Source organism: Microcaecilia unicolor, chromosome 13 (genome assembly GCF_901765095.1).
Source record: "Microcaecilia unicolor chromosome 13, aMicUni1.1, whole genome shotgun sequence".
In the NCBI taxonomy this organism is placed as follows: Eukaryota; Metazoa; Chordata; class Amphibia; order Gymnophiona; family Siphonopidae; genus Microcaecilia; species Microcaecilia unicolor.
Window position 1 is genome coordinate 75,463,500 of NC_044043.1, and position 15,645 is coordinate 75,479,144.

Consider the following 15,645-nt stretch of genomic DNA (forward strand, 5'->3'; position numbering starts at 1 on the left):
TGTTTAAAAAGAGAAAGAAGATTCAAGTTTTTCTTTTAAAGATGTACATTTAAAAGACAGGAAATTTATTAAATATGGTCTAAGGATCTTCAAGTGTGATTCTTATTCACCAAAGAAACTAAACTGACAATAAGTATGGAAGTAAGACCAAGTAGAATCTTAAATACATGGCAAGACAATTTGAAATCAATGTGAGCACGAATTGGCAGCCAATGAAGGAATACCAATAATGGGGTAGCATGAGAATATTTTGACTATCTACAAATCAGTTTAGCTGCAATTCTATAATAGCTGTAACTTTTTAGAATTCTTGGTTGATAACCCAGAGTAGTCAGCATTGTGGCAAATTAGTTGTTTGGTCAGTCTAGGAAAATAATCTTTGTAAAAAAAAAAAAAGAAACAAATAGCTCTCAACTTATAAAGAATTTAAAAGGAGGGCGTGTCAAGATGGCGCCGTGAGCGGTTGTGTTTGAAGCGGTCTCCTCCCTTCCCTGCTGACTAAATAGATATTCCTGTTAGAATGCCGCATACAAAACGTAAAGGGACGATCCGGGGAGTTCCCCTACCTTCATCCACTCCGGCGAGGACAGGCTTGGAGCGCTTCTTCCCCGCGGTTTCCCGCATTAGCGGAGCGGAGTCCTTAGCGGGGGGAACCGGTGAAGCGGCTCTCCCGCTGGACATAGAAACATCTCTTTCCCCGCTATGCTCTATAACTTCTCCTTGCCCGGCAACTCTCGCTAGTCGAACGGGGTTTCCTCCAGGACCCGGAAAGGGTGATTCTGAAGAGCCCAGAGGGGAGCTCGACCTGACGGGGAGATCAGAAGTTGCAGGAGAGACGGAGGTGAATCTAAGTCGGATCTGGCTGAAGTTATTAGAAATTGAAAGAACCCTGAAACAATCTTCTGATGAGGTAACATTAAATTTATCGGTACAAGAAGTGAAGAACTCTATGGAAGTAGCTAACCGGGATTTTTCAAAGAAAATTGAGGCCTTACAGACAGACTCTAAGCAAATGGAAGAATTCAAAGTGGCTGTGATTAAAGATAGTATTGAGATTAGAAGAAAAATGGAACAATTCAAAGTGGCTGTGATTAAAGATAGTATTGAGATTAGAAGAAAAATGGAACAAATGGAGAACTATAATAGGAGGTTAAACCTTCGACTATTAAATTTTCCTAGAATGTTGGGAGTCTCTCCAAATGATATGTTTTGCAGATTTTTGAAAGAAAATTTGAATTTTCCCCAAGAAATATTTCCTCCTTTGAATAAAATTTATTACATTTCAAATACAATGAACAAAGTAGAGGGAGAAGACTCAGTAGACTTACAAAATGTCACAGCCATTCTGGAACAATCAATTACAAACGCGATGGAAAGAGGAACGTTGATAGTCTCTTTTGTTTTCCAGCAGGACTTAAATGCAGTAATGAGACTTTATTTTAAATCAACCAACCGCATGTTTGTAGGCCAGAAGATCTGGCTCTATCCTGATGTGACTAAAATAACACAGGAAAAAAGGAAAAAATTTCTGTCAATGAGGTCAAAAATTTTGGAAATGGGAGGTTTCTTCCTTCTTGCTTATCCTTGTAAATGTGTTATCAGGATAAATCAAACAAAATATATATATTATATGCCTGATCAGCTTCAGAACTTCTTAGATACTAAACAAGCTTAGAGATAAGAAGTAAGGGAATAACGGTGTCACTTTTTTTTCTTGTTTAAAGTGTGATATTGTGTAATACACTTCACTAATTCCTACCCCCCCTAACCTTTACATTGTGGTCTAAGGAAGCCAATGTTATATAAATAATTGAACAAAAGTTTTTCTTTTTCCTAAGTTTGTAAAGTTATTACAATTGTGGCTGTATTACACTTTGCAGTTGTATTTATCTGTATAAGTATATATAAAATAATAAAAAATTATAAATCATAAAGAATTTAAAAAAAAAACTTTTCTGCAAAGATTATGTGTGTATCAAAAGAGACAGCATAGTCTAAAGATATTCCCCCCAAACATTTTACTGAACAGGCAATACTTCTCCAGCACTTAAGATATGACATCCTGACAGTCATCATAGCATCCCTGATAAACCAAAGAATGTTAGTTTTCGACGCATTCAATTTAAGCCTGTGAGAAACAGCCCAGTTATTAAGCTTTGCAATACATGCTGAAATTTTAGATGATCTAAAGGGCACAGACAAGGAACCTGTTGTTATAAGAAGAAAAATATCATCAGCGTATGAAAAAAGGCTTACATCCTGTTCAAAGGAAATTGTATTTTAAAAAACATATAAAAAGATTAAAAAGCAGAGGGGAAGTGCAAAACCCTGAGATACCCCGCAAGTGGGAATCCAAGTATGTGAAAGTTTATTCTCCTTTACTGAATATGATCTTTCCACTAAAAATTTGCGGAACTAACCCAACACAGTACCTGATAGACCAAGTTCACTCAGCTTATATAATAGGATATCACGGATCACAGTGTTAAATATAGCTGATATACTGAACTGCAACAGTATTACCAGGTTACCCTTACTCATAGCATCTCTAATCTTAGAAACCAAGGACACTAATAGTGACTCAGTACTGTGCAGGTTTCTAAAACCAATGTAAGAATGATGCATTATTTTCTGCATATCCAAAAAGTCAGACAACTGACCACTCACCAGAGCCTCAATCAGCTTAGTGAAAAGTGGAATGTTTGTTTTGGGCCTGAAACTACTTGGTTCTGTCAAGTCTAAAAAAAACAAAATTACAGAGCATATACATAAGTATGGATTAATGAGACAAAACCAATATGGATTTAGTGAAGGGAAATCTTGCCTCACCAATCTACTACTACATTTCTTTGAAGGGGTGAACAAACATATGGATAAAGGTGAGCCAGCCAGTTGATATTGTGCATCTGGATTTTCAAACGGCATTTGACAAAGTACCTCATGAAAGACTCCTGAGGAAATTAGAGGGTCAAGGAATCGGAGATAATGTCCAATGGTGGATTAAAAACTGGTTAAAAGAGAAAACGGAGAGTAGGGTTAAATTGTCAGTATTCTCAATGGAGAAGGGTAGATACTGGGGTTCCCCAGGGGTCTGTGCTGGGACCGCTGCTTTTTAACATGTTTATAAATGACCTAGAGATGGGAATAACTAGTAAGGTAATTAAATTTGCTGATGACACAAAGTTATTCAAAGCTGTTAAATCACAAGAAGATCGTGAAAAATTGCAAGAGGACCTTACGAGACTGGGCATCCAAATGGAAGACGACATTTAATGTGAGCAAGTGCAAAGTGATGCATGTGGGAAAGAGGAACCTGAACTATAGCTACGTGATTCAAGGTTCCACATTAGGAGTCACTGACAAGGAAAAGGATCTAGGTGTCATCATTGATGATACTTTTGAAACCCTCTGCTCAGTGTGCAGTGGCAGCTAAGAAAGCAAATAGAATGTTTGGTATTTATTGCCAGAAAATTTGATAAAAGCAGTTAGCTTATCAGGGTTTAAAAAAAGGTTTGGATAACTTTCTAAAAGAAAAGTCCATAAGCCATTATTAAGATGGACTAGGGGAACATCCACTGCTTATTTCTAGGATAAGCAGCATAAAATCTATTTTACTGTTTTGTGATCTTGCCAGGTACTTGTGACCTGGGTTGGCCATTATTGGAAACAGGATTCTGGGCTTGATGGACCTTTAGTCTTTCCCAGTATGGCAACATTTATGTTCTTATGCCATCTTCGGAATAGGATATTTTACATACTAAATTTTCAACCAGGACTTCGAACTGCTCTAGTACAGCAGGGAAACTGCTAATCTTTGTAGTCCTGAAATTCTGCACAGACAAAGCTGTGGCAAAACAGGGGACTTTCATGCTTGTGATTTGTAATGTTGCCCTAGGACACCGTTCTTCCCTTCAGTGCATTCCCTTTGATTGGCCAGCAAGTGGTGCTTCACCACTACATTATAGCTGTAGCAGAGATCTGGTTTGTTTGTTTTTTTTTAGCTTACTTTCCCCAAAGGAACAGAGGAAAACCTCTGAGGGGAAAAGTAACCTGCAATGTCATGGCAAAACACCCTTAATGCTAATGCTCCGTGCCCTGATTGGCCCTAAAGCTAAAAACCTAGCCCAGAGTGTTCTAGAATTCAATCTCAGAGTTAGGACTGTGGAGGGAGTAGACCTCTGTGCTGAGGCCCTGTTCCATTCCTGTGAGCAGTTTCTTTTCCTGATCTCTCCAGGTACTGCTTAGGTAGTAAAAAAAGTGTTTAGTTAGCTTTAATATAGCGTCCTTGTTATTTTACCTGCTTGTGTTTGCTGTTTACCACTTTTACTGTTCATTGTTCTACCTTTTGATAATAAACCTATTAGTTTATTAGTTCTGTTGTCCTGGACTGACAAAGAATCCTGGCAGTTTGTCTTCTCGGTCTGTGAGTGGTTTTTTGAAAACTGTGCGACCCCCAAGGACTGAGGCCCCAGTATCACTAGAAATCACCGGGGAAATAACTTGTGGGTGGAAGACTCGCCCAGAGGCAAGTGGGACCCAGAAGGTGGGTGGAGGGTATGCCAGTGTAGGTGCACGTGCACAGGTGCAGGTATGACTGGGCAGTGCTGGGTAGGACCCTCCAGGTGGTCACAGGATTACCCCAAGTAGGTGCTAGGGGTAGTGCTCAGGCGTTACATGACAAAAGCAGAATGAGTATGCCCAGAACAAAACTAAGGAATGAAGTGGGCATTGTATAAATTCAGGACTGGCTATATTTCTGATGGGTTTGATTTGGTTTACAGATGTATTGCAGGCAGCTTTGGAAGGGGGGGTTGGGGTTGCCAGCCAGTTGATGTCAGGCCAGCTTCTTCCTGAAACACATAACAGAGAACAGAAGTACAGTACCTCAGTACCTCGGGTCAGGAGCTCTCGGACGAAAGGAAACACTCCCAAAATGATGTCTATTCCACTGTTGTCTACGAAAATTAAGGCACAGTTGTGAGGTGGTCCCTGCAAGACAAAAGCAGGTCACACACAGTTTCGTCTGAAACAACTGATTATTATTTTTTTTAATTATGTTAATTTTCACCTTCAAAAGGAGTAGCTAAGGGCTACCACAGGTCATATATAAAACTAGAAAAGTCCCAACTTAAAAGGCTGCCGCCTACCTTCAAGCGTTCAATCCACTCACAGTAGGAATCTACCAGCCAGGGTCGCTCTGTGAAAGACATAAAACATTAGACTCAGAACATAGAAACGTAGAAAAATGTAGGCAATAAAGACCATATGACCTATCCTGTCTGCCATCCATGCCATCTACTCTCCCTACCACTCCCTTAGAGATCCTATGTAGTTGTCCCATGCTCTCTTGAATTTAGATGCTGTTTTTGTCTCTACTATGTACACTGGGAGGCCGTTCCACGAATTCACTACCCTTTCTGTGAAGAAGTATTTTCTTAGGTTACTTCTGAGTCTATCCCCTTTCACCTTAACCCTATGCCCCTTCATTCTAGAGCTTCCTTTCAACTGAAAAAGACTTGCCTCCTGTGCATTTATGCCACATGGAGGGGCATAATCGAATGGGGCGCCCAAGTTTTCCTGAGGGCGTCCTCGCAGGACGTCCCCGCGAAGGGGCGGGGAAGCCCATATTATCAAAACAAGATGAGCGGCCATCTTTCGTTTCAATAATACGGTCGGGGACGCCCAAATCTCAACATTTAGGTCGACCTTAGGGATGGTCATACCCCGGTTTTCAGCGATAATGGAAACCGAGGACGCTCATCTCAAAAGCGACCAAATCCAACTCATTTAGTTGTGGGAGGAGCCAGCATTCGTAGTGCACTGGTCCCCCTGACATGCCAGGACACCAACCGGGCACCCTAGAGGGCACTGCAGTGGACTAACTGATGCACTAACTGAACAGAAAAAGCCCTTCTCTTACCGATCCCTTAGCGATTCGGAAAGGAACGGGCATGCATGAAGGAAATCAATTGCAAATGAGCTGCTCGCTGTTAGCTCATTTGCACACAATTTCCTTCCTAAGGAGGGGAAGCCAGTGCAGAGCAGCCAAGCGTTATGTATAGCTGTTCTGCGCATGCCAAAGATGGCTTCATACACGTGCGTGTATAATACCCGTCTACAACCTTAAAAAACACAAGTCCAGGTGAAAACATCCAAGTGCTCGTCAAGGATTTTTTTTTTTTTTTTTAGTATGGGTGAAGGGCGTCCAAGTTTTAGGTGCCTTTGCTATGCCTCCGTCCCTGCGATGGGCAGTCGAGGACGTCCAAAATGTGGATGCTTCTGTAAGAAGGATGTCCATGCCTTTGCTATGCCTCAGACACCCCCTTTATTTATTTATTTATTTAGATTTTGGATCACAAGTAGCAGCAGTGGGATTTGAACCAGCCACCTCTGGATTGCAAGACCAGTGCTCTAACCACTAGGCCACTCCTCCACTCCACTCCCTTGAAATTTGGCCGTCCCTGTGGGGGGCAGTTCAGGACGTCCAAAATGTTTGAAAGAAGAACGTCCATGCCTTCGCTATGCCACCGCTGACACACACACACACACCCCTCCCCCCCAGGGACCTGCATACTGCTACAATGGATCTGAGTATGATCTGAGGCTGGCAAAAAAAGTTTTTAAAGTTGTTTTTTCAGGGTGGGAGGGGGTTAGTCACCACTGGGGGAGTCAGGGGAGGTCATCCCTGATTCCCTCCGGTGGTCATCTGGTCAGTTCGGGCACCTTTTTGAGGCTTGGTTGTAACAAGTGGAGGAGTGGCCTAGTGGTTAGAGCACCAGTCTTGCAATCCAGAGGTGGCCAGTTCAAATCCCACTGCTGCTCCTTGTGATCTTGGGCAAGTCACTTAACCCTCCATTGCCTCAGGTACAAACTTAGATTGTGAGCCCTCCTGGGACAGAGAAATATCCAGAGTACCTGAATATAACTCACCTTGAGCTACTACTGAAAAAGGTAACATAGTAGATGACGGCAGAAAAAGACCTGCACGGTCCATCCAGTCTGCCCAACAAGATAAACTCATATGTGCTACTTTTTGTGTATCTTACCTTGATTTGTACCTGTCCTTTTCAGGGCACAGACCGTATAAGTCTGCCCAGCACTATCCCCGCCTCCCAACCACCAGCCACGCCTCCCACCATCGGTTCTGGCACAGACCGTATAAGTCTGCCCAGCACTATCCCCGCCTCCCCTCCCACCACCGGCTCTGGCACAGACCGTATAAGTCTGCCCAGCACCATCCTCGCCTCCCGCCACCGGCTCTGCCACCCAATTAGATTTTGTGAGCAAAATCTAAATAAATAAAAAATTTTAAAGAACAAAAAATGGACTAGGTCAGCCAAGTGCTCGTCAGGGACGCCCTTCTTCTTTCCATAATCGCTCGAGGATGTCCATCTGTTAGGCACGACCCAGTCCCGCCTTCACTATGCCTCCGACACGCCCCCGGGAACTTTGGTCGTCCCCGCGACGGGAAGCAGTTGGGGATGGCCAAGATCGGCTTTCGATTATGCAGATTTGGGCGACCCTGAGAGAAGGACGCCCATCTCCCAATTTGTGTTGAAAAATGGGCACCCTTCTCTTTTGAAAATAAGCCTGATAGGCATTTAAATGTCTCTATCATATCTCCCCTTTACCGCCTTTCTTCCAAAGTATACAAATTGAGCTCTTTAAGTCTGTCCCCATACGCTTTATGACGAAGACCACTAACCATTTTAGTAGCCGCCTTCTGGACTGCCTCTGCCCTTTTTATATCTTTTTGAAGGTGCGGTCTCCAGAATTGTACACAATATTCTAAATGAGGTTTCACCAGAGTCTTATACAAGGGCATTATCATCTCCTTTTTCCTACGAGCCATTCCTCTCCCTATGTACCCAAGCATCCTTCTAGCTTTCGTCGTCACCTTTTCTATCTATTTGGCCACCTTAAGATGATCATGTGGCAGAATAGGGGATTTTCATAATTGTGATTTGTATTACTATTTTATGATATTTTCTCTTTCAGTGAATCTCCCTTGTTTGGCCAGCAGGTGGCATCCGACCTCTGCATTATAGAAGTACCAGAGATCTGTTTACTTCTTAGCTTACCTTCCCTGAAGGAAAAAAGAAACCCCTGAGGATGAGTAACCTGCAAGGCTATTGGCCAGAAACCCCTCAGTGCTAATGCTCTGAGCCCTGAAGTGCAAGATCCAGCCAGAATATGCTGGAAATTGGAATTTCCCAGTTTCAAAGTGGGAATGTGGAGAGTGAAGACCTCTGCACTGCGACCCTGTTCTAAACCCTATGAGCAGTTATTTTTCCTGAACTCCCCAGGTACTACTTAGGTAGTAAAACAGTATTTAGTTAGTTTTAATGTTGATTCTTGTTATTTTTAGCTGTTACTGTTTGCTGTTTACACCTTTTTACTGTTCACTATTCTTTTTCCTGATAATACAACTATTAGTTTATTAGCGCTGTTGTCCTGGGCTGATTAAGAATCTGGTGGTTTGTGATCTTGTTTCTGTGGGTGTTTCTAGGAACTGTGGGACCTCTGGGATTGTAGCTCCAGTGTCTTTAGAAACCATCGTGGAAATAACATGCGGGTGGGAGAGTCACCCAGATGCACGCGGAACCCTGTGCGGTGAGTGGAGGGTATGCCAGTGTAAGAGCACGTGCGCAGGTATGAGCAGGCCTGGTCAGTGCTGGGACAGACCCTCTAGTGTCCAAAGGGTTAACCCCTGGTGGGTGCTAGGCATAGCGCTTAGGCGTTACATGACAGATAACATATGATCACACCAAATCCCGCTGCTCTTTAGTACACAAAGTTCTTCACCCCTTAAACTGTACCATTCCCTTGGGTTTTTACAGCCCAAAAACATGACCCTGTATTTTCTAGCATTAAATCTAAGCTGCCAATTTCCAGACCATTCCTCTAACTTTGCTAAGTCCTTCCATATATTATCCACACCATCAGGGGTGTCTAACCCTATTGCAGATTTTGGTATCATCCACAAAGAGGCAAACCTTACCAGATAACCCTTCAGTAATATCGCTTACAAAAATGTTAGAAAGAACTGGACCAAGAACCGAACCCAGTGGCGTAGGAAAGGGGGGCGGTGCGCCCCGGGTGCACGCCGCTGGGGGGGTGTCGGCTCTGCTGGTTCCCTGCTCCCTCTGCCCCGGAACAGGTTATTTCCCGTTCCGGGGCAGAGAGAGCAGGGAACCAGCGGAGCCGACGCAGCTCCCAGCGACGTGCAGTCGGGCGGATCGGCCCTCCCGCCCGCTCCACACCTTCCTATGCTAGTAAGAATGCGCTCCGGGGGGGGGGGGGGGGTGCTCCATTTACCACTACTCTCTATCGCCTTCCACTCAAACACTTCCTAACCCCAGTCAGCCACTTTAGGGCCCATACCATTTTCTGCCTTTTCAAGCTACTTTTGATTTTACTGTTGACCCACAGGAAGAACTAACAGCATTTGTCTGAGCCAGCAAAACACTGCTGTGTGTGATCTATTCATCCAGCAATATGGAACCTGTGCTATTAATCTGCCGCACAATCAGCGGCATCATGCACAGTGCTACCCCTGGTCCTCAGTCCAAAACTCCATTCATCCTGCGACTGCAGACACATAACGGAAAGAGCATATTGAGATTATGCAACCGAGAAGATTTGGAAAGTATAAAGGCTGTATTGGGTATGAAACAAAGATGGCAGAAGCTTCATTTTGATGTTGACTGTATGAGGAAGGAAATACCAACCCATCTAAGAAAGGAAAACTGGCCCTGGAGACTCAGTGTTGGCTCTCTTTGTGGGAAGTGAGAGACTAGGGTACATACCCCAAACTACCCCACTCCCTCTTCCATACCTTGCAATTTTTGTTTTGCCTCTTCAAATCCAAATGCTGGATCAGTTTCAAGAACTCTGCATTGTAGAAGAGAGAGAGAGATGTTGGAAGCTGTTTAAATTTCATTCAACCAATGTACACAAACTGCCCAAACCATACAGCAACTGAGAAACCTGCCTCTGAATGGTGTCTGAAATGGTGCCAGAATTTCACAGACTCTAAGAAACAGTGTGGGTATACTGGAAAATTAAAAGCTCTTCTGTAATTACTACTACTACTACTATTTAGCATTGCTATAGCGCTACAAGGCGTACGCAGCGCTGCACAAACATAGAAGAAAGACAGTCCCTGCTCAAAGAGCTTACAATCTAATAGACAAAAAATAAAGTAAGCAAATCAAATCAATTAATGTGTACAGGAAGGAGGAGAGGAGGGTAGGTGGAGGCGAGTGGTTATAAGTGGTTACGAGTCAAAAGCAATGTTAAAGAGGTGGGCTTACAGTCTAGATTTAAAGGTGGCCAAGGATGGGGCAAGACGTAGGGGCTCAGGAAGTTTATTCCAGGCGTAGGGTGCAGCGAGACAGAAGGCGCGAAGTCTAGAGTTGGCAAGTAGTGGAGAAGGGAACAGATAAGAAGGATTTATCCATGGAGCGGAGTGCACGGGAAGGGGTGTAGGGAAGGACGAGTGTGGAGAGATACTGGGGAGCAGCAGAGTGAGTACATTTATAGGTTAGTAGAAGAAGCTTGAACAGGATGCAAAAATGGATAGGGAGCCAGTGAAGCGACTTGAGGAGAGGGGTAGTATGAGTAAAGCGACCCTGGCGGAAGACGAGACGGGCAGCAGAGTTTTGAACCAATTGGAGAGGGGAGAGGTGACTAAGTGGGAGGCCAGCAAGAAGCAAAATTAACAAAATTGCACTAGATTCCACAAATACTTCTGTTAGAATAACATTTTCCTTTACAAATGCTTCCACGCAGCCTCAGTAGTATTCAAATCAATGCTAATGATGCTGTGTTAATCTGAATTTAAAGAGCACCTTCCATCCAGCCTGAAGACAAATGTGCATTCACACTTAAAGGGCAATTATCAAAACTTTCTACATGCAAAAAAGCAAATTTGAAATTGTTCCCCATCCCATCCCCAGTGTAGGCAATTAGTACACCAGGGGATTTCATTTTGAGTGGAGAGTAGAATTAGAGCACGCAGGCTAAGAGCTAGGGGGGACAGGGTTCAAATATCACTGACAAACCTTGTGACTTAGAATGTAAGTCTTCCAGGCAACAGGGAAATAACTTCTGCACTTGAATGTAACTTGCCTTGAACTACTACTGAGAAGGCATGAGCTAATCAAAATATTTAAAACATATCCGTTTCAAAGCAGGTACACAGTAAATGAAGACATAATCCCCCCAATATTCAGCCGTAATTGACCGGCACCTGGCCGGTTAAATGCAGGATAACTGGCTATCCGCCAATATTCAGCGATACTTGTAGCCGGCCACGTACCGCTGAATATATTACCAGTTAGTGGCTAGCAGATAGCTAATTATATTGGGCAATATAACTGGCTATCTCCAGATTTTCAAAGTCAGACCGGCCAGGTTTGGCGGTCATATTTGGCCGCATGAAACCCTGGAATATCTTTGCCCAGTGTGACTTTAACCGGCCATCACTGAATATCAGCTTACTTATTTATTTATAAAAATTTCAGCCCGCATCATCTACACTTCTGAGTGGAGGACAATATACAATCACAATCCTCAACAAAAAATACAAAGACAAGACAGACTCTTATTAATACAAAAGTAGAAATAAAAGGTAGCAATATCAAACATATAAACGGCGAGTGACCGACTCACTCGCATATGCGCAGTAGAGACTTCCCTCTCTGTCCCGCCCCGCGTCAATACGTGATGACGAGGGCGGGACAGAGAGGGAAACTGCGCCGCCGAGGTTGATACCGCTCCCCCCCCCACCCGCCCACCCGAGGTCGCCACTACCGTTACTCCCCCCACACACACACCCCGGCCCGGGCCCTCTCTCCGCTACTAAACTTACACATCCATTCGCCGGAACGCAGCACGCACATCAGCTGAGCTGCCGTCGGCCTTCCTTCCCTGCCTGTGTCCCGCCCTCGCTGATGTTACGTCACAGGAGGGCGGGACACAGGCAGAGAAGGAAGGGCCGACGGCAGCTCAGCTGATGTGCGTGCTGCGTTCCGGCGAATGGATGTGTAAGTTTAGTAGCGGAGAGAGAGAGGGCCCGGGCCGGGTGGAGGGATGGCGGTGGTGGCGACTCCGGGGGGAGGGGGGGGGGAACGGTAGCGGTGGCGACCTCGCGGGGAGGGGGAAGGAAGGAAGGAAAACGCCAATACCAGCCCGTTTTTTATGGGCTCAACTGCTAGTAAGTTCATAACTCACTTCTTGACTGGTTAAAGTCTGACCGGCCAAAGTTAAACCAGAAATAGCCTGGCACTGAATATCGTCTCTCAGCGCTGACCACGGGAGTTAGTCAGTCTAAACTCCCATGGTCTGAAAATCAGCCTCCATGTACCAACATTATAATGGCTAGCATATATTTTCAAAGGAAAATTCTACAAGGAGTTTTCTCTGAAAACTCTCTCAAGACCTGCAGATATTTTATTTATTAGGATTTATTTACTGCCTTTTGAAAGAATTCACTCAAGGTGGTGTACAGTAAGAATAAATCAACATAAGCAATAGACAATTACAATACAATACAAAGTATGGCATAGTATATTACTTCCCCACTAAGAAGTTTGAAAATAGGTAAGGAGGAAAAGAGTATTTCAATTCATTCGTTTTTCTCATTCATTATGAGTTTTTTACGTCTGATAATGGACTCCTGAGATTATAGGGATGGCTTCAATACATTTGTATTTTCCCTATGAGGAGCTCTGAGGTTCCAATTTGATTAATTGATCATTCAAGATTTCCGAGTTGGAGTCTACACCATAGCACTGTGAGACACCCACAAACTAATTGTTTATTTTCAAACTTCTTAGTGGGGTTGAATATTTATCTATCAAGTTTGATTTTCCCTGTTTTGTGATAGAGTGTTTCTAATAGTATATTACTTACAATGTTCAACCTCTTTACAGTGGCGTTCCGGGCGGATCGCCGATGTGCAGCGCCCCCCCCCCCCCCCGGCGAAATAACCCCCCAGTTGCAGCGCGACCCCCCCGGTGAAAGAACACCCCCCCTGGGTGCACGCCGCTGGGGGGGGGGGGGGGGGTGCTGCATGCCTGTCGGCTCTTCATTTCCATGCTCCCTCTGCCCCGGAACAGGACCTGTTCCGGGGCAGAGGAAGCATGGAAACGAAGAGCCGACAGGCACGCGGCACCCCCCCCCAGCGGCATGCACCCAGGGCGGACCGCTCCCACCGCCCCCCCTCGGTACGCCACTGCCTCTTTATGTCATCCCTAGCCTCAATACACCTGGGACGTAATAAACTACTATTATCCTATACGGATGATATCCTGCTTCTCTTACCAGTAACAGCATCAAACAAGGATCCAACTCAGTCTGTAGCAAATGGTATGACTGCTGTTAGCACCTGGGCTCTGACCAATAAACTGAAACTGAATGTGCAAAAAACCAAGGTCCTGTGGTTCCGAAATCAGGTCCCATCATCAATATCTTTGTCCAGTGGTCAAAGCTTTACAGTCGAATTTGAAACCAGAGTATTAGGGGTCTTGCTTGATTCTTCACTCACCTTCTCTTCCCATATTAATGAGCTATGGAAGAAAATACTATTCAAAATGAGACAGCTACGTCTAGTCAGACCATTCTTCGACCAAAAAGCCTTTGCACTACTAGTCCAAATGTTAGTCCTACCTCACTTGGATTACTGTAACGTTCGATTTCTTGGTATTAAGTGTTAATATCAGAAAAAACTGCAAATCATTCAGAATACAGCTGCTAGGCTAATATATAGATTAAATAAATATACTCGTGTTTCAACTCATCTAAACAAACTGCACTGGCTTCCCATAGCAGAAAGACTCAGGTTCAAAGCTGCTTGTTTAGTTTTTCAAATCTTACAGGGCTTCACCTCTGAACTGCTAAGACCGTTTCGCTATATCTGGTCCGGTCTAACAGATTGAAACAAAAAAACTAATGCTAGCATCACCATTTCAAAAGACAATTCAAATCAGAAGATTTTCAGCTCTCTATTCCCCGTACTTGGAGTCAAAATATGGAACGCTCTACCTATTGCCATCAGAATAGAAAACAGTTACCTCAACTTCAGGAAGAGGCTGAAGACCTTTCTCTTCCCAAAGACTGCTTCATAATAATCCATCATGACTTCTACTTCCTAGTATCATCCATTAGCCTTTCTGTTAATGTTTTTAGTCTCATGCATTACACCAATGGTCTCTAATGTTTCTCATACCTCACAATAACACTATCTGCTTTTGTCTCGCCTAGAATGTAAACCACACTGAACCCTGGAAAGGGGATATTAGCGCCGGTACACAAGAATTGAACTGAACTGAAAACACAACATATAATAGAACATTTTAATAGACAACATAGGGTATATGCAAATATATAGGCCCAAAGGCAGTTTAAAAACTGTCATCTTTATATATTTCTGAAAACCTATATGCAATCTTCTCTAGGGTAAGGAATTTTGAATTTTAATGTAACACCTGTATATTATTTTTATATAGTTGTAAAATCCATCTTTCAGAAACACCACATGCACCCTGTCCAGGCACTGAAAATGCACTCTAGTGCTCTAACCGCACAGAGGATGTGGGCTCTGTTTTTTTCTGTCTGGCAGCTGTTATATAAAACATCAGTTTAAAATAAGTAGGTAATCACCAGGTCAAAAAAAAATTATCATCAAGACCCTTATCCATAATGGCAGTGAGGGCGACTGGGACCGGTCCTGACTAGGCTGGAAGTGAAGGTAACAGAAAGAAACTGAGCCAGTCTAAACCCCAAACTAGAGACTTGCACGGGAACGGGGTTTTCGGGATTCCTGCGGGGACGGAAGCAGTTCTACGGGGATCCCGTGGGGACTGAAGCAGTTCCTGTGGGGTTCCCTTGGAAGTGTATGCTGCACTTGCGGCAGCCTCTCACCTACCGAGTACCAAGTTCTTTGAGTGCTGTCTCCTCCTCCTTGCTTTAACAGCACAGATGTAGAAAGCCTCCATTAAGGAGGTGGTAGAGATACAATGGTGGTGAAATTCAAAAGGCATGGGATGAACACAGAGGATCTCTATTTAGAAAATGGAAGTTTAAAAAAAACTAAACTTAAATGGCTGCATGTGTGTGGATGTGTCGCATAACACTTACATGGTGACTCTGGCTGTGATGAACTAGGGCCGATACTAGGAGACCTGTATGGTCTGTGTCTCATAAATGGCAATCTGGTTTTGGATGGGCTGGAAAGGGTTTAGACAGCAACTTTAGTGGCTGGAACATGAGGACAGTTCTGGACAGACTTTTACGGTCTGTGTCCCCCAAATGAGAAGATGAATAGGCTGGAGTGGGCTTTGAGGGCAACTCTAGCAGTTGGAACATAAGGATAGGGCCAGGCGGACTTCTATGGTCTATGTCCCAGAAACACCACAGAAAGACCGTAATCAAGTATATAATATCACATTCATTGTTGATTTAATCATGAATTGATAATGATTGTGACTATTGGGCAGACTGGATGGACCGATCCGGTTTTTATCTGCTGTCATTTACTATTACTATTAATCCTCTCTGCTTCCAGGCTGATGCGCAGACCTCAGCTCTGACATAAGCATGAGCATCAGATGTCACCTGACCTACTGGCGCATGCATGTG

General features: G+C 43.9%; 1 protein-coding gene across 1 annotated transcript in view; it reads right to left on the reverse strand.

Moving 5' to 3' along the window:
* PANK4 (pantothenate kinase 4) overlaps nt 1-15,645 on the reverse strand; it is a 116,807-nt gene that overhangs the window by 8,354 nt on the left and 92,808 nt on the right. Inside the window, 3 exon segments of the mRNA XM_030222401.1 lie at nt 4,885-4,989; nt 5,148-5,197; nt 9,839-9,894. Of these exon segments, the coding sequence (XP_030078261.1) occupies nt 4,885-4,989; nt 5,148-5,197; nt 9,839-9,894 (211 nt within the window).